The sequence below is a fragment of the Myxine glutinosa genome, chromosome 2 (genome assembly GCF_964187855.1).
Source record: "Myxine glutinosa chromosome 2, kmMyxGlut1.1, whole genome shotgun sequence".
Taxonomy (NCBI): Eukaryota; Metazoa; Chordata; class Myxini; order Myxiniformes; family Myxinidae; genus Myxine; species Myxine glutinosa.
The window spans coordinates 214,481,309-214,500,624 of record NC_136262.1 but is presented as its reverse complement, the minus strand read 5'-3'; the positions used below and the strand labels follow the sequence as shown (position 1 = coordinate 214,500,624).

The following is a 19,316-nucleotide window of genomic DNA, read 5'->3' as shown; positions in this document are numbered from 1 at the left end:
GCCTCAGTATGATTCTCCCGGAACCATGTCCTGTGTGTAACTAATCCTGCCCGTTTTGTCTCATTCTCTTTATTGGCTCGATTTCGTGTGTACGTTTAGATAGATGGGAAGTTCTCCCCAACCGATTGGCTATGTAATTAGCCAGTGCGTACTTGATGGTTCTGCTCGGCCGTACCTAATAAATAAATGAGTACGCACTGAGGATACGTGACCCCACTGGCATCGCCAACCCAATGGAAAGGTAACATGTTTGTAAAAGGGAGAGGACCCTGCCAAGTGTGGTGTTATCAATCGGTGTCCGTAGTTGCTTGCCAACCTGAAGGCCTGCGGACTTATCTGTGGCACGTAGCCTCAGGACCGGAGTTCGGGAGGAGTCAGAGAAGTCCCCATCTTGGTAAACCCTGAAGCTCGGTTCCGTAACAATTTCAAAAAGCTATGGACGGATTCGGATGAAACTTGCTAGATGCGTTTTGTAAGTGACAAGAACAAGCCGATTAGATTTTGGTATCAGTTGAATACAAAACATAAACTGTTCAGCCTGGTGGAGGTATATGCACAGGTAATACATTGAATGGTCTCCCTGGAAAGGTTGTGGCAGCAGAAAAGGTCGATAGATGTAAGCTGGAATTATTGGAAGTTGTAGAATAATTTTAGTTGTAGAAAGATAGAATTATTGGAATTATTGGAATTCCTTGTATGGAGGACCTCCACAGAATCAGGAGGCTTTGCGTGTAATTATGACAGCAAAATAAAAAAAAGGAATATGAACAGATAAAGATGGCCATGATGGAATAGTAAATACTAGAGCCTGAAACTTTTTCTCTTTAAGGGTTGCAGAAGCACCATTCTTTGAGGCATTAATTATTGCTGGCAAAACATATTGTCAAAAATAAAATAAAATTAAATGTGATTAATTATGATCATTTAAAGGGCCAACTGCTGATGAATGTGCATTTTCAATACAATATTGAGGCGGAAAAATTACGTGAGAAGCGGATGTGATGTCATTATGACGTTGGTTCCTGGCCCACGTTTCCTGCCTCGCCCCCGTTTCTCCCGCCTCTTGTCCGAAGCGCAGACGGCACTTGGAGCAGAAAATAAAATCGGGGTTTTCCCCCCTCATCTTCTCTTTTCTTGCTTTTCTAGTTTTTACTATAATTGGTGACATTTTATTGATTGCCATTTTAATCACTTTTCTAACGATCTCAAACCCTCGTTCGGTTGGCATTTCCATGGCCATGAGATTTGGTTGAGGTTCTTTGTGTTTGAAGCGGATGTTCAGGGAAAGCGGTGAAGAGATCACGATATCCTTGGGGTCGTGCAAGTCATGACATTGAGTCCCTGAGAGCTTTCCGTCCCACGGGTAAGAGGTGCTGTCCGTCCCGTGTACCCCGTGGAAGACCGTCCGTCCCGTGTAAACCGTGGAGGACCGTCAGTCCTGCGAACCCCTCGGAGGGCCGTCCGCCCCGCGTACCCCTCGGAGGGCCGGGCCGCGTACCCCGTGGAGGACCGTCCGTCTCGCGTACCCCGGGGAGGGCCGTCCGTCTCGCGTACCCCGGGGAGGGCCGTCCGTCCCGCGTACCCCGGGGAGGACCGTCCCTCCCGCGTACCCCGGGGAGGGCCGTCCGTCCCGCGTACCCCGGGGAGGACCGTCCCTCCCGCGTACCCCGGGGAGGGCCGTCCGTCCCGCGTACCCCGGGGAGGACCGTTCCTCCCGCGTACCCCGTGGAGGACCGTCCGTCCCGCGTACCCCGTGGAGGACCGTCCGTCCCGCGTACCCCGTGGAGGACCGTCCGTCCCGCGTACCCCGTGGAGGACCGTCCGTCCCGCGTACCCCATGGAGGACCGTGTACCCCGTGGAGGACCGTCCGTCCCGCGTACCCCGTGGAGGACCGTCCGTCCCGCGTACCCCGTGGAGGACCGTCCGTCCCGCGTACCCCGTGGAGGACCGTCCGTCCCGCGTACCCCGTGGAGGACCGTCCGTCCCGCGTACCCCGTGGAGGACCGTCCGTCCCGCGTACCCCGTGGAGGACCGTCCGTCCCGCGTACCCCGTGGAGGACCGTCCGTCCCGCGTACCCCGTGGAGGACCGTCCGTCCCGCGTACCCCGTGGAGGACCGTCCGTCCCGCGTACCCCGTGGAGGACCGTCCGTCCCGCGTACCCCGTGGAGGACCGTCCGTCCCGCGTACCCCGTGGAGGACCGTCCGTCCCGCGTACCCCGTGGAGGACCGTCCGTCCCGCGTACCCCGTGGAGGACCGTCCGTCCCGCGTACCCCGTGGAGGACCGTCCGTCCCGCGTACCCCGTGGAGGACCGTCCGTCCCGCGTACCCCGTGGAGGACCGTCCGTCCCGCGTACCCCGTGGAGGACCGTCCGTCCCGCGTACCCCGTGGAGGACCGTCCGTCCCGCGTACCCCGTGGAGGACCGTCCGTCCCGCGTACCCCGTGGAGGACCGTCCGTCCCGCGTACCCCGTGGAGGACCGTCCGTCCCGCGTACCCCGTGGAGGACCGTCCGCCCCGCGTACCCCTCGGAGGGCCGCCCGCCCCGCGTACCCCTCGGAGGCCCGCCCGCCCCGCGTACCCCTCGGAGGGCCGCCCGCCCCGCGTACCCCTCGGAGGGCCGCCCGCCCCGCGTACCCCTCGGAGGGCCGCCCGCCCCGCGTACCCCTCGGAGGGCCGCCCGCCCCGCGTACCCCTCGGAGGGCCGCCCGCCCCGCGTACCCCTCGGAGGGCCGCCCGCCCCGCGTACCCCTCGGAGGGCCGCCCGCCCCGCGTACCCCTCGGAGGGCCGCCCGCCCCGCGTACCCCTCGGAGGGCCGCCCGCCCCGCGTATCCCTCGGAGGGCCGCCCGCCCCGCGTACCCCTCGGAGGGCCGCCCGCCCCGCGTACCCCTCGGAGGGCCGCCCGCCCCGCGTACCCCTCGGAGGGCCGCCCGCCCCGCGTACCCCTCGGAGGGCCGCCCGCCCCGCGTACCCCTCGGAGGGCCGCCCGCCCCGCGTACCCCTCGGAGGGCCGCCCGCCCCGCGTACCCCTCGGAGGGCCGCCCGCCCCGCGTACCCCTCGGAGGGCCGCCCGCCCCGCGTACCCCTCGGAGGGCCGCCCGCCCCGCGTACCCCTCGGAGGGCCGCCCGCCCCTCGTACCCCTCGGAGGGCCGCCCGCCCCGCGTACCCCTCGGAGGGCCGCCCACCCCGCGTACCCCTCAGAGGCTGCCTGCCCCGCGTACCCCTCGGAGGGCCGCCCGCCCCGCGTACCCCTCGGAGGGCCGCCCGCCCCGCGTTTCCCTTGGATGACCGTACGCCTTGGCAGGCCGCACGCCCCGCGTGCCCCCTGGGGAAGGCCGTATGCCCCACGTGCCGCTTGGATGGCCATCCGCCCGACGTATCCCTCGGAGGGCCGCCCACCCCGCATAAGCCTTGGCAGGCCACCTGCCCCATGTACCGCTTGGAAGGCCGCCCACCCCCGGGAAAGGCCGTCGGTTCCCGCGTGTTCCCCGGGGAAGGCCGTCCGCCCGCATGCCCTCTGTGGAAGGCCGTCCGCCCTGCATGTCACCCCCCCCCCCCCCGGAAGGCAATCCGCCCCGTGTGCCCGCCCTCCCCCATTGCTTCGGCCACCGTACAGTGACAGGGTACCCTTTCTCCCACCCCTACTGTCACAGGGCACCATTTCTAAGATCATATCACTACCCAGGGGAGGTCATTCCCAAAGTGCTCCTGGCATATGTGGCGATGTGCCCATGTGTCCTTAGACATCTGATCTGTGACTGGAGAGGGATGAAGGGAGGGAGTGAGGGTGGGAGGAAGGAAGCCACTACTCGCTAATTACTCACAGGAGGTATTGAGAAAATATTCAAGACACAAATTTGTGCACTCTGGAAAAACATTTGTGGCTGGGTGGGGTGGGGTGGGTGATGGTGGTGCATATGTCGTGAATATCGGTGTGATGGTAATTTTAACTGTCGTAGGTTCACAGCAATAGATACACCTGTAAATCTGTGGTGGATCGAGTTGAGGTGGAGCGACGTCTTTCACTCGGTGTAATTGACTAACTACCTCGCAAGTCTAGTCTAGATGCAGAGTGAGAGAAAACTATATTGCGTTCTATCTTCCTCGGAATCGGCATTATCTTTCGTATTATTTTGCCAAACTTTGTTCACACAACACCAATGGCATTTGTTTTCACAACAGCCTCACCTTGCCTTTGTGGCCCAGGGTGTGGTGTTGCTCCATGTGCCCTTTTCTCTACACTACGTTTGCAGTTTATTGTCCCGATTATTTGTTTTTTAAATAACAATGTATGAGGACTTGCACGATTATTGTGTGCTTTATCGCTTCCCAGTGAACTGTGATTGGTCGGTCCTTAAACGTGTGCGTGGGTGCGTCTGTCCGTCTTGTTCCGAGTGTGCTCGGTGGCTGAACATATTGGTTTATGGCAATGATGGTGTATTTCTTTTGTTTGCCGCAGGAACAGGAGCTGTGCCTTCGGTTTCATACAATCTGGAGGAAAGCGTAGAACCTTTGGCTCGCAGGGTATGGAGAACGATTGGGGCTGAGGAGCCTTTTTCCATTAACCAGCTGTCTGGAGAGCCAGGCGGTGCTGGCTGTACTCTGGAATAAGGCGAGTGGCTGTGCATTGCACGGCGCCCTGGCGACCAGTCCCAACTCGGTGTGGCGACGGGTAGCGCATGGCCGACCCAAAGCGCTTGCCACGGCCGAGCAGCGGTGGGCGCAACGGCCCTTCTGGTCGGGGAACTGGCTCTGGCGTTCTTATGGTTGGACCCAACTTCCGGGTGGGCAAGAAGATTGGCTGCGGGAACTTTGGAGAGCTACGCCTCGGTACGCGTTGACCCAAACGAGACCCATTTACTATCCACTGCCAACCTGTCATGATGGACGAGTCCATTTTATTCCACCTGAGTGTAGATCAATTGTCGCTGATTAGTAAATACTTTTGAATCAAACACCTAACTTAACCTCTTACCTGCCCTTCACCTTTTACCAGTCGTTCTCTTCCTCTAGTTGAGTGTGATGTTCCAACTTCACGACTTTCTATTCAACTTTTCATCTCGGTTTCACCTGCTCAAACCCCTTCATTCAATTACTGAACTTTCACCTGCTCAAACCCCATGACCCCATCTCCCCCAACATCTTGTCTTCCCTCCTCCAACCCCTCCCCACCCACCAACCCACCAAACCGTTTTTTTTTCTCTTCCTCCTTTCCATCCGCCATACATTGGTTGTGCTTCAGTTTGCATTTCTGTTAAGGTACAACAGCAATTTGGCCGCCTCGAGGTTTAACCCGAACTCTTCTTTCTCCACCACAGGTAAAAACCTCTACACGAATGAATACGTGGCAATAAAACTGGTAAGTTAATCCCAAAGCAACACAGTGTCGGTAAGTTCAGGTCTGAGGCTAATTGCATGACACATGATCAACAGCCTTTATGCATTGTCACACCATGCCTGTTCTTCATTGTGTTATCGACAGGAACCCATGAAATCGAGAGCACCTCAGCTTCATTTGGAGTACAGGTTTTACAAACAGTTGGGAAATTCAGGTGTGTGCCTCGATTCCCTCCACCTTTCCTCTTTGTTCTCTCTGACCGTTAAAGCTTCTTCCTCTTTTCTTTGCACCTCTTCCTTTCACCGTTCCCCACCCCTTTCCCGTTTTAGCTGCTTGCGTAATCCTACACTAAAAGCTGCCTTGTGGCTGAAACCTCAGACCCAGCCAGTGTCCTTGTTGCAAGTTTACAGTCGTTTTGTGGCATTGTTTGATCCACAGTGTCATCTTCGAATTCTCCAACCATTCTGCAGTATTGTATTCCCGTTATCGGAAGTCTTGTGCGAGTTCATCGATTCGTGGCAAGCTCTCAAAATATGCTTTATTTATTTATTATAATTTCAAATGCATTTGTGACCTTTCTGGTTTCACACCCTTGGTTCTGCTTTTCCCCCAATCGCTCTGGCTTATCTTCCGTAAAACTTGTTTGGTTTGCTCGCACTGTCGTGCTTGATAAGTTGGCAGGATGCCAACAACTTTACGTACAGGGTCACTCTAAGTGACTTTACGTACAGGGTGGCCTGAAAGTCACTTCGCCACTCTAAATTTCTCGCACCTCCCTCCCTGCTTGGCGATGAATACAGGTACAATGATTGATTAATTATTGTAAATCCTGCACAACAAAACCTGTATATTAAGAGTTTAAGAACTAATGCTTTACTTGGGACGGGTAAAGGGACTTTCAGACCTCCCTGTACACATGAGGGTCTTGCTCGATGAAACGACATTTCCGTGTCAAAAGGAAGTTGCTTTAATCCAAGAGAGGCCCACCTGCATTAATATTCTTGCTCACCATTTGGTGGAGAGGTGAGGGTGGGCACTGGGCAGCATTTTACAATGGAAACATTCGATTGGGACACGACCTCTTAGGGTGAACGCTCAAAACTACTTAAGTGTTTGCTCGCTGCACGCGTGTCTATGCTGCTTTCCTGTGTATTGTGGAGGGGTTACATTGCATCATAAGGTATGTTGTTGTGAAATAGCATCTGATCGTATAGGAACCTGGTTTTATGACCCATGTCATCATACCCAGTCGTTCTTGTTAGAACCTGCCATGAACGGCATCAAATTGGCCGCCCTGGTGCGATCAAATAATAAGGGTTGTTTTTAAGAAAACGGCCGAGCTTGTTGGAATTGGATCGAAGTAGTCTGTCGGATTTATTATTGGGGTGTTGTGCACTTGGTGGGGAATTTGGGGAGGGAGGGTGAGGTTTAGTGTGGTTTATAATTGTATCTGGCTTGGTTGGAATTTGGACTTTATATTTTGAACCTGTATTAGACGATGGACAAAATGTGCACAATGTACGTGATATTCTTCTTTCGTATGCAGTGCTTGGCTGTGGCCGGTGTTATTTGTTGGGGGCGCAGCTGTGCCGCTGATGCGTTGTCCCCTTCTCGGTTGGGGGATGAATTTGGCCAGGGTGCCGGCGATAGCTCGTCTGCTGTCCGTCAAGGACACCATAGGATCTTTAATGTCCAACTAATGTCGGCAGATGGGACAGTCAGCTTAAAACGTCTATCTGAGGGGCGGCACGCATTAAACCTTTTCCCTGCAACCCAAAACACCAGGATGACACTTTACAGTTGTTAAACTCATGATATAAAGTTCAGAAGCCAGTGTGCATACCTTCTGACCATCCTGCTATCCAACATATGCGATTGGAACCTAGGATACCAGGATTGAGCGATTGGAACCTGGGATCCTCGGACTAGATCAACCCCCCTCCACCCCCCTCTCCCCGACCCAAAATAGAAACGTACTTTCACTCAAAAAGTTTGTACATTCTGTTTCAGATTTTGTTTACGAATCGCTTTGATGAAGACATTGTTGTTTCCATGTTGTTTACGATGGAGCAAAGTGTCGCTGTCTTTCTACGTACTTGACTGCCTGGCTTTTCCATGGGCCATACCTCCACGCATGAGCAATTTGACCTTCATGAGCTTGCTCTTTCATGTAATGGCCTTTTTGATGTCTCCTCAAAGGGGAGTGAGTCCAGCACTTGAATCGAGGCCAGGGAGGCCGATGCCTGTAATGCTCCACTACAAATACAGCGAGGGCATCGCAGGATTTGAATCAAAAGTGCCCTCAAAGCAAACCATGGTGCTGTTGGGGATGAGCTATCTTGTTCGCTGCGGTTACCGAGGTGACGACCGGGAATTCATCCTCGTATTGGCAGGGTCCAGCGTGGGAATGGCATGCAGCTTTCACTGAGCTCGGTCCGTTTTAAGTGGCGGACACTAATTTGGCTGTAATATGCCAAGTTGGTATTTTGTTTGTCTTTGGCGAATCACCATTGCACCCATTAAGTAGGAACAGGTGTGTTTTGATTGGAAGATTTGAGATGCCATTAACGGTTTTCCACCATGAATTTGAGATTTGAGATGCCGTGGATTTTAAACCCGCACCCTTTGCGGCTGTTTCAGGAGAATGCTCTCGTATTGTGAGAAATGTTCTCATTAGGTTATTTTCCTGCAGTACTGTGAACTTTATTTGTTCTTCGTCTCGTACTATCTCCTTGTTCTGTACTGCACTTCAACTGCGTCATTGAATTGCAAGTGTGCTCTGCACCTCTCGTGTTGTGCACTCTATTTCTGTGTGAGGTTTCCCTGTTGAAACGTTTTTTTTATAAACACCGACTTGTGCGTTGCTGAATTTCGGTTGAATGCACGACGCTGTGTTCAAATTCCTTGCCGTCGTTTGGCAATTTGCTGTGCATCGTAAATTTTGCAGCACCTGGCTGTGAGAGAACACTGCAGGGTTTATTTTGATTGGCCAGTATCTCAGCATGCGCCGCTTCCTGATCAGCTGTCACTTGCACCTGTTGTGCTAGAAGCCACCTGAGTTTTTCCTTCGCCCAAAACTCGGCAGGGTATTTGCCCCCGGCTCAGATAAATAATTATTATAATCGGTTCATTCTGCTGCTTCATGCAACAAATGAACAAGATGGTGAAATTTGTTTTTGGGTCATTACATCCATAACTGGAACGCCGCTTGGTAGAGTGCATACTTCCACCGAGGCAGAAGTTTACGCTTTGTATCCAACTAATAGGTTGGATCTGGATTTGGACCTGAACCAAAATATAATCGGCTTGTTATTGTCGCCTAGCCAACTCATCCACCAAGTTTTGTCAGAATCCGTCCACAATTTTTTGAAATATCCTACCATATATATATATATATAGTGCATTCAGAAAGTATTCAGACCCCTTCACTTTTTTCACATTTTGTTATGTTGCCGCCTTATGCTGAAATCATTTCAACTCATTTTTTCCCTCATCAATCTACACTCAATACCCCATAATGACAAAGAGAAAACAGGATTTCAGAAAGTTTTGCAAATTTATTAAAAAGAAAATACTGAAATATCACATTGACATAAGTATTCAGACCCTTTGCTATGACACTTGAAATTTAGCTCAGGTGCCTCCCATTTCTCTTGATCAGACTTTGAGATGTTTCTACACCTTGATTGGGGTCCACCTGTGGTAAATTCAATTGATTGGACATGATTCGGAAAGGCACACACCTGTCTATATAAGGTCTCACAGCTGACAATACATATCAGAGCAAATACCAAGCCATGAGGTCGAAGGAACTGCCTGCAGAGCTCAGAGACAGGATGGTGTCGAGGCACAGATTTGGGGAAGCCCACAAAAAAAGCTTCTGCTCCATTGAAGGTTCCCAAGAGCACAGTGGCCTCCATAATTCTTAAATGGAAGAAGTTTGGAACAACCAGGAGTCTTCTTAGAGCTGGCCGCCCGGCCAAACTGAGCAATCGGGGGAGAAGGGCCTTGGTAAGAGAGGTGACCAAGAACCCGATGGTCACTCTGGCTGAGCTCCAGAGATCCGGTGTGGAGATGGGAGAAACTTCCAGAAGGACAACCATCACTGCAACACTCCACCGAACTGGGCTTTATGGCAGAATGGCCAGACGGAGGCCTCTCCTCAGTGAAAGACACATGAAAGCCTGCTTGGAGTTTGCAAAAAAAGCACCTAAAGGACTCTCAGAATGTGAGAAACAAGATTCTGTGGTCTGATGAAACTAAGATTGAACTGTTTGGCCTCAATTCTAAGCATCATGTCTGGAGGAAACCAGGCACCGGTCATTACCTGCCAAATACCATCCCAACTGTGAAGCATGGTGGTGGCAGCCACCTGTGGGGGTGTTTTTCAGCAGCAGGGACTGGGGGACTGGTCAGGGTTGAGGGAACAATGAACGGAGCGAAGTACAGAGATATCCTTAATGAAAACCTGAAACGGAGTGCTCAGGACTTCAGACTGGGCCGAAGGTTCACCTTCCAACAGGACAATGACCCGAAGCACACAGCCAAGACAATGCAGGAGCACACAGCCAAGACAATGCAGGAGTGGCTTCGGGACAACTCTGTGAAGGTCCTTGAGTGGCCCAGCCAGAGCCCTGACCTGAACCCAATCGAACGTCTCTGGAGAGACCTGAAAATGGCTGTCCACCGACGGTCCCCATCCAACCTGGCAGAGCTTGAGAGGATCTGCAGAGAAGAATGGCAGAAAATCCCCAAATCCAGGTGTGCAAAGCTTGTCGCGTTTTACCCAAGAAGACTCGAGGCTGTAATCGCTGCCAAAGGTGCTTCAACTAAGTACCGAGTTAAGGGTCTGAATACTTATGTCAATGTGATATTTCAGTTTTTTATTTTTAATAAATTTGCAAAACTCTAAAATCCTGTTTTCTCTTTGTCATTATGGGGTATTGAGTGTAGATTCATGAGGGAAAAAATGAATTTAAACGATTTCAGCATAAGGCTGCAACATAACAAAATGTGAAAAAAGTGAAGGGGTCTGAATACTTTCTGAATGCACTGTATATATATATTTACCCCATGCAGTCTTGAGAAAAATGACATGGGAAGAGTTTTATAAACTCTTGCTTTGCATTTTGCACTGAACAAACAGCACTCGGCACCGCCATATTTGTTTGAATGCTGAATCTCAGTTACTGTGCCCTCAGGGCTTGACTCAGCATCCATTATGACATCCCATAAAAGAGTAAGTATCCTGTTTGGAATTGTTTTCAATTTTTTTTTGACAGACAGACAGACTAAAAAAATATTACCTTTCACCTCTGTGCATCCACGATCGGAACGAGATTTGGTACAGGTTTGACAAATTCCGAGCTAAGGTACTGCACTGCTAAACTGCAGGTTTGGGTTCCGATTATTGTTCAAAGGTTTTCAAAATGTAAAACTTAATTGAAATTAAGTAATTCCTTAATCATAGGCTGACATCTGTAGACAGACAGACAAGGTGAACCAATTGCTCAACCCCGCTTTTCGATTTGTGTGCTCGTGTGAACTATGCATTTGTTTGCTGTGCAGTTTAAAGGTCCACAGAATCCGAAAAAAGATTTGACGTGATAATATTGATTTGAAGTAATAAACAAAGAACTGAATGTGGTTTTTTAATTCCAATAATTTTTGAGGTGTTAAAGTTAAAAAAACAATCTGGCTGGTACTTCCCCTCAAAATTCCAGAAAACCTCCATTTTCATTACATCAACTGTGTGACATCATCACCAGATAGATCGTCTCAGCATGCAAATAATAATGGCCGCACAACTCACTTCAGACTTGTCAGAAAGTGAATTTGAAGAATAATTTTCTGATTAAGAATCCTCAGATTACGACAACAGTCAAAATCATGATGTAGAAGGTGCTGTCGGACCGTATATGTATGAACCCGATGTGGAAATTGTGGATGACAACAACAACAACAACATGCATTTTAAGGCCATTTTCCCTGCTAGAGCGGGGGTTAGCCTTGCGGTCCCCATGACAATCTTCTCCATTTTGCCCTATTTTCTGCATCTCCCCTTGTTAACCCCCTTGCCCCCGCATTTCTTCTTCCACCATCTTTAGCCAAGTCTTTCTCGGTCTTCCCCGTCCTCTACTTCCTTCCACATTCATTTCCATCACTCTTCTCAACCAGTCACTTTCATCCTTCCTCAACACATGACCAAACCATCTCAACCTGTTTCTCTTCACAGCATCAATCACAGGCTCTATTCCCATCATCTTTCGCAATTCATCATTTGGCTTCCTCTCTCTCAACGATACTCCACACATCCACCGCACCATTTGCATTTCCACCCTTTCCAGCCTTCGTTGCTGCTCTACGTTCATTACCCATGTCTCGCTCCCATAAATCATAACACTTCTCACACATACAGCTTCTCACACAATCATAACACTTCTCACACATAACACTTCTCACAGAAAGGTCGGATGAACCCACCTTTCCCTTCAGCTTCAACGACACTCCCCTCCTCATCAGCCCGCCACTCAGTTCCCGAAACTTCTTCGATGCACATCTCACTCAAGCAACCGTTGCCGAGTCTGATCCACCTTCTCCATTCAGCATGTCTCCGAGGTAGCAAAATGTATTCACACCTTCCAGCTTCACGCCATCTCCAAGATCCAACTCAACATTTCCTCCATCTGCAGCTCCCTCTGTGCACACCTTACATTTGAATGTAGCTGCCACACTGGTTAATGACCCTCTCAGACCACTACATTTTTGATGAACCCACTCAGCGCACATTGTACATTGAATGGAGTTTGCTCCGACACCCTTCCTGCACACAGCACACGGCCACTTCCCAGTTCTTTCCACCTCACTACATGCTTTACCACTTGCCATCACCTTCGTCTTTCCGATATTCACCTTCAGACCTTTTGTCTCCATACATTCCTTCCACTTGTTCATCTTTTCCTTCAGTCCATCCATACTTTCCACAATCAACACCAGATCATCTGCATACAACAACTCCCACGGTAAACCCTCCTTTATGTTCTGAGCCAGCACCTCCATCACAGCTACAAATAGTAGTGGACTTAGTACCGACCCCTGATGCACTCCCACCTTCACCTCAAACTCACCACTGTTCCTGTCCTTCGTCCTTACAGCTGTGCGCTCTTTTGTACATTGCTATCACTACTCTGATCAACCATTCCTCCACTCCTAACTTCCTCAATGCCCATGTCACTACTTCGCGTGGAACCCTATCGAATGCTTTCTCCAGATCAACAAACCCAAGAAACAACTTCTTCCTCTTCTCCATGTACTTCTCCTGCAACTGCCTCACAACAAAAAGCACGTCTGTCGTTCCTCTTCCTGGCATAAATCCAAACTGCATTTCATCGATCTTCACTTTCTTCCTTATCCTCCTCTCCAACACCCTTTCCAATACCTTCATTCCATGCTCCAATAACTTTATCGCTCGATACGAGCCACAGTCCAGAGGGTCACCTTTCCCCTTGTATAGAGGGACGAGGGTACTCAGTTCCCAATCCACTGGAATGCGGCCTTCTTTAACCACCAGATTACAGATCTCTGTCATTCTCTTCACACCCCAACTTCCTGCTGCCTTCAACATATCTCCCACAACTCCCGTCAGCCCTCCTGCTTTTCTACTCTTCATTGCTTTTTTCGCTTCCTCAACTTCCTTCTCAGTTATCTTCTCTGCCTGTCCTAAAACTGGGTTACTCCCTATGTTGCCATCCCATTCATTCTCTGCATTCAACAGCATTTCCATATATCTCTTCCATCTTCCTTTAATTCCATCTTGGTCCACAACGATTTGTCCCACTTCATCCTTCAAGCAACTCACCCCCATCACATCACACCTCTCTTTTGCTATCTGCTTTGCAATCCTGAATACCGCTCTCTGACGCTCTTCCGAATCCAAGCATTCTCCGAACATTTTCATTCATGCCTCCTGCACCTTTGCTACCTCTTTCTTTGCAACCTTCTTGGCTGCCTTATATCTTTCATGCTCTGCTTTTTCTGCCCCCGTACCCTTCGCCTTCTGCCACTCCTTGAACTTCTTCCTCTTCTCGTCAATCCTCTTTCCAACTTCATCATTCCACCACCATGTTTCCGAGTGCCTCGGTGGTACATCCCACCTCACCAACGGCTCCCAACAGACTATCTTTCATTGACATCCAAGCACTTTCAAGCTCAAACATATCATCCTCTACCACACTCAGCCTCTCTTTTAATGCCTCCCTTACTGTCACCTCTTTCAACCTCCACACCTTAATTCTCGGTTGGTACTTCACCCGCTGTGCTCTCCTCGCACCTTTCACCCTTATGCCGCAGACAACCAAGTGGTGCTGTGAAACAGCCTCCTCCCCCGGGATCACCTTTGTGTCCCGGAGGTGCCCCCTATCTCGCCTACGCACCATCAGGTAGTCAACGGTTGTCGTCGACCCACCTGACGTGTATGTAACAAGCTTATTATCCTCTTTCTAGAACTGAGTATTACAAATCAACAAATCAGCTCCATCAGCAAACTCCAAAATCCTTTCACCTTCTCCATTTCTCTCACCATATCCATAACCCCCATGAACTCCCTCAAAACCATCCATACTCCTTCCCACATGTCCATTTAGGTCTCTTCCTACCACAACAACTTCATCATCTTTCACGTTTTCCATCAGCTTCTCTATTGCACACCAGAACTTGTCCTTCTCTTCATCGCTCCGACCAACCTGCGAAGCGTATCCCGAGATGACGTTCACCAAGAGCTTTCCAATCGTCATTTTCACCATCATCAACCTTTCACTCACTCTAGTCACACTCACCACACTGTCTACAAACTCCTCAGAAAACAGGACACCAACGCCATTCACGCCCTCCGGGCACCCCTGCCACACAGACTTGTATTTCTGTCCCTGCCTACCCTTCACCACTCTCACACCACTTCCCTTCCATCTCGTCTCTTGCACACAACATATGTCCACTCTTCTTCTGACCAATACTTCCACCACTTCTCCTGATCTCCCTGTCATTTTTCACTTACATTCCATGTCCCAAACCTCAGAAACCGATCTCCACTTCGGGCATCAGACGTTTCGTCGTCATAAATGGAGTGATTTCCACCCTTGCTTCGATCGGGTTCCCCACCTTGAGTTTTGACGAGAGGGAGTGGGGTCCCCCACGGGGTACTTCGGGCTGTACCCTGCCCATATGCAGTGTAATTGTCATGGTTCTCTTTTTGAGGCAATGTTTTTATGGCCGGATGCCCTTCCTGACGCCAACCCTTTTTATTCGCCTCTTACGACACGCAGCGATACGGTGTACCTATTCTAAACCGGGGTACACACCGGGGAAATTGTGGATGACATTGGTTGTAAAATACCTGGCGTTCAAAACAATCAGGTCGATGCCGAAGAAAGACTCGGCAATAACAACTGGTAAGTGAAAAATAATGGAGTTAGAACGTGGTAAATGTGGACCTTCGTGGTATTTTGATCTAACACTTCTGTATTTCTTGTCGTAATGATAAATGCATTCATTTAAAAGCAAAGAGTCAGCAATTGTCGACCCCAATGGCGTGGCTCGTTACCATACTGGATGGGACTATCCTCACAAATGTTTATTCTACATGTAGTGAGTGAGGGATGTACAACAGGTTAATTAGCACTGATTGAACTTAACTATTCAACCTCCATGGCAACAGATGCTGTTTCCCCTCAGTTTTTGGCATTTTCTGTCCTTTGGCTTCTTTTCCATTAGATTAGATTAGATGCTTCAATTTTCAATTGCTTCAATTTTGTTTTGTCGATGATGTGATTACAGTGATTTTGTATAACGCGTATGTGGACCGCACGTAAACACAAATCCAGAAGCAAAAATGTTCTGAAGAAGACGTAGCAGGTCACGTGTATATGACTTAATCCCATCGGTGTATTTTGGGGGCGGGGCCAATCGAGAGTACAAAGACACAAAAAACATTTAAAATCTTCGTTTCAAGATATTCAATAAAAAAAACGATCAAGTGTTTCATGAAGCCATATTTATTCATGAAACTAAACATTAATTTCTGATTCTGTGGACCATTAAACATTGAAGTTTAAAATCAATTGAACATTTTCTGTTCTCGATATAATGTATGATTAAATGTAACCTTGTAGAAGTTGTTTGCTCAGATTATTTTGTATTTTCTGATTGTGCTTTGAATATCTTTTATTACATGCCGTCCTCCTGATTGTTGAATCATTTGGCGCATCGTTGGCCCAGTCCAATTGGCGTTTTGTGTCAACGTATTTATTAGCCTGCCCCCCACACTGCAAGAGACTGGGTTTTGCAATCACTTGTCTGTTTTTTTTTTAATGCCTGGAGGATTAGGCAAAGTTGCCGACAAAGTTGCCGGAAGCATTAGGCTTTCAGTTTGTCCGTCCGGCCATCCGTCCGTCTGTGATGGGTTTTTGTTACCGCGATAACTTGACAACGGCTGAAGGGATCTTGGTCAAACTTGGTGCAGGTATGTATAATGAGTTAAAGATGAACTGATTAGATTATGGGGTCACGAGGTCAAAGGTCAGAGGTCATGTTGGGTAGAAATACTGTTACCATGATGGGATTCTGACCAAGTTTGGTAAACTCATGTAGAATGATGTGAATATGAACTGATTAGACTTTGGGATCGATAGGTCAAAGGTCAAAGTCTGTAATATGTCTATAATATGTCTATAACTTGAGAACGGCTGAAGTGATCTAATTAAAAGTTGGTACAGGTATGTATAATGATGTAAAGGTTAACTGATTATAGTTTCGAGTCAAGAGGTCAAAGGTCAAAGTCTGTTATAGGTCTATAACTTGAGAACGGCTGAAGTGTCCTAATTCAAACTTGGTACACATGTATAATTGCGTAAAGATTCACTGATGAAATTTTGGAGTTGAGGTCAAAGGTCAAAGTCTGTAATATGGTACAGATATGTTTAATGATGTAAAGATTAACTGATTAGATTTTGGGGTCCCTGAGGTCAAAGGTCAGAGGTCATGTCAGGTAAAATTGTGATAACTTGTGAACAGCTGAAGTGATTTAATTTAAAACTTGGTACAGGTATGTATAATGATGTAAACATGAACTGATTAAATTTTGGGGTCAAGAGGTCAAAGGTCAGAGTTTGTCAGTTAAAAATGTGATAACCTGAGAACAGCTGAATGAATTTAAATCAAACTTGGTACAAGTATTATAATGACTAGGGCATGCCCGTACTATATATATATCTAAAATTATATCCCCCCCCTCTATTTACATGAAATGGTTTGGTCCAAAGCGAACGGCTTGCGAGTACGGTGACAATCCCCCCCCCCTCTATTTACATGAAATGGTTTGGTCCAAAGCGAACGGCTTGCGAGTACGGTGACAATCCCCCCCCTCTATTTACATGAAATGGTTTGGTCCAAAGCGAACGGCTTGCGGAGTTTGGTAAAGAAATCGCCATAGCGTGCACAAACGCGCAGGAAAGCGAAAGAATCGCAAAGTAGTTTTAATTAGTTTTAAAACATAGTTTAACGCCAACATAGTTTGCCAACGTGAAATAAATGAATACGCTCTCAAATGTGCCGTCCGAGGCAGAGTCTGTTCGCCACGTTCGGCACACGTGATAGCTCGCTGCTCTCTGATTGGTTGAATCGTTTTTTGGACATAGCTCGCTAACTACTTGTCCGATTAATATGAAACCTTGAAAAGGCACATCCTCGGGTCCCCAGCAATATACCTGGCAAGTTTAAAGTATATCGGACCCGTGGTTGTCGAGAAACAGCGGTCACAGACATACAGACATACATACATACATACATACATACACAGAGATTACTGGAATTATAGATAGATGTAATAATGTGGGTGGAGGCATTTCGGTCGACGTTGTGACGTCGAAGAGTGTCGGTCTAGTTTCCCTTTGTCCGTAACTTTTTTTTGAGCTTTTGTCATTAAAATTTTAACAAAGCTTTAGAAGAATATGGAGAAAACAAATTCCCAATTTGGTCAAAAGTTCAAAGGTCAACAGCACATAAAATGACCAATTTTCATCCAATTGACTTGAAATTTTAAGAATTTGCATTCTGAATTGGTTCACTAATCAAAGGTAGAATCCGATTGTTTTTTTTAGATCAAAAGGTCAAGGTCACCTAAAATCGTCTTTTTTTTTTTTTTCCCTCATGTTTAGTATACGGAAGAAGTCCGAATACAATTACAAAGCGGATGTGGATGGGCTTTTCATTTTCAGATGCGTTCTAGTTTATTACTGTATCGCATCAGGCTTGGGAGACTATTTCTGTGTTTCTGTGGTCCTCAGTATTAGTAAAACAAGAGCGAGTTGACTAGGAAGATCGAGTTGACAAATGATTAACTAGGTGACGTAGTGACAGTGTGGGCCACAGTTGGATTCAACAAGCAATGTAATACTCACAACAAAAGAGGGGAGGAAAGACGGTAACCTGCAAGTTATAGGGTTATCCTATAACTTGCAGGTTACCGTCTTGCAGGTTACCAATTACCCCGATCTAACGGTAACCTGTTAGATCAGGTTAATTGGGGTACAAAAGATTGCAAGTTGCCATGGAGATGACGAGATTGTGGTGGATCGCTTGCTTGAAGTCTTGGAGGGAAGAGTGCGATTGAAATGTCTTCTGAAGGCAGGTGGGTCCAGGATTGAGAGAAAAGAGGAACGAATCAGTGAAGGTGTGGAAGAAAAAAAAATAGCCTGAACTTTTGAAGTACAACTAGGATGAGGTTATTCAAACATGTGGTGTGCATCCTGCAGTAACTGCAGTACAGCAGAGGGAATTACACCAGAGGAAGCCACTGCAATGTAAATGCTGTAATGTAAATGCTGAGACCTGTCTGCCATGTAAGAGCAAGAATCCTTGTGCTTCGGCCTCATTGGTGATGCTACTAATGTTTATAACTTCAGATCCCATGGAATCCAGAACAGCATGAGAATATATGCTGGAGCACCAACCCATAGGGGAGGGCAGTTCTCCATTGAGCTATGGACAATGGCCTCATTTGTAAGCTGTGAGTAGACATGACTTTTTGGCAGATGAAGGGCAGCAAGTAGGAGCCAAGAAGAGAGATACGAGATGAACTATGATCGACTTGGAGGGATATGGAAAATGGGAAGATTCCCTGGTTGGCACAACCAGGAAAAGTAAGGGAATATATAAAATATCTGAGCACAGCTTATGCTTTGACAGATATCGCAATGATTTAGTAATGCGGATGTTTGGTGATCGCAACTCTTGGCGTGGAGTGGCCCACTTTTGAAACTCTTCCCCAATGTTTATTTTCGATTGCTGAGCCTTGCTGCAGATTTGTTGGGCCTATTTCTCAGATGGTGCTGCATACATATCTGAGGGTACTTGTGTGTTCCTGTTTTCTTGCTATTTAAAAAATGAAATGATTTTTTGTCAGGTCCGTGGGCCTTTCCCAAATCGTAATCTTGTGTTTTAAGTCCAAATTAACATAATATGGTTGTTATGGTTCACACCGTAACCCCATATGTGTTTTTGGTTGTACTGTATTTATTTTTGTCCCTGGCAAGACAACCTGTCCATGGAGCCAAAGTTAAAATGTTCAGTTTTGCAATTTATTGCAGAAATGTGTGCAATGCTGTCCCTTACCAACCTTAACATTACCATCAAGATGATTACCCAGCTTTGTATGCCGAAAGTGTTTTCTTATGAAGCTTTTAATTACCTCTGCCACCAGAGGTGGGCAGAAGTGGTTTTCTTCCGTCTGTTTGTTTGTCTGTCTGGCTGTCTGTGAACAGGATATCTCAAACAGTTGTGGATGGATTCCGATGAAATTTGGTGCATCGGTTGGGTGTGTGACTTGCAAGGAAGAATTTCTTAGATTTTGGTGAAGATCTGGATCCGGATACTGCATTTTATAGCGATTCCTCTCCATTGAGAGATAAGGCCAAAAAGGATA

At 48.1% G+C, this 19,316-nt stretch overlaps 1 protein-coding gene across 1 annotated transcript in view; it reads left to right on the top strand.

Moving 5' to 3' along the window:
• The first annotated feature begins 1,040 nt into the window (after nucleotides 1-1,040).
• LOC137420872 (casein kinase I) overlaps nucleotides 1,041-19,316 on the top strand; it is a 78,022-nt gene continuing 59,746 nt past the window's right edge. The window contains exons 1-4 of the mRNA XM_068106331.2: nucleotides 1,041-1,363; nucleotides 4,463-4,833; nucleotides 5,322-5,362; nucleotides 5,486-5,555. Of these exons, the coding sequence (XP_067962432.2) occupies nucleotides 4,683-4,833; nucleotides 5,322-5,362; nucleotides 5,486-5,555 (262 nt within the window). The 5' untranslated portion in view covers nucleotides 1,041-1,363; nucleotides 4,463-4,682. The remainder of the gene's footprint in view (nucleotides 1,364-4,462; nucleotides 4,834-5,321; nucleotides 5,363-5,485; nucleotides 5,556-19,316) is intronic.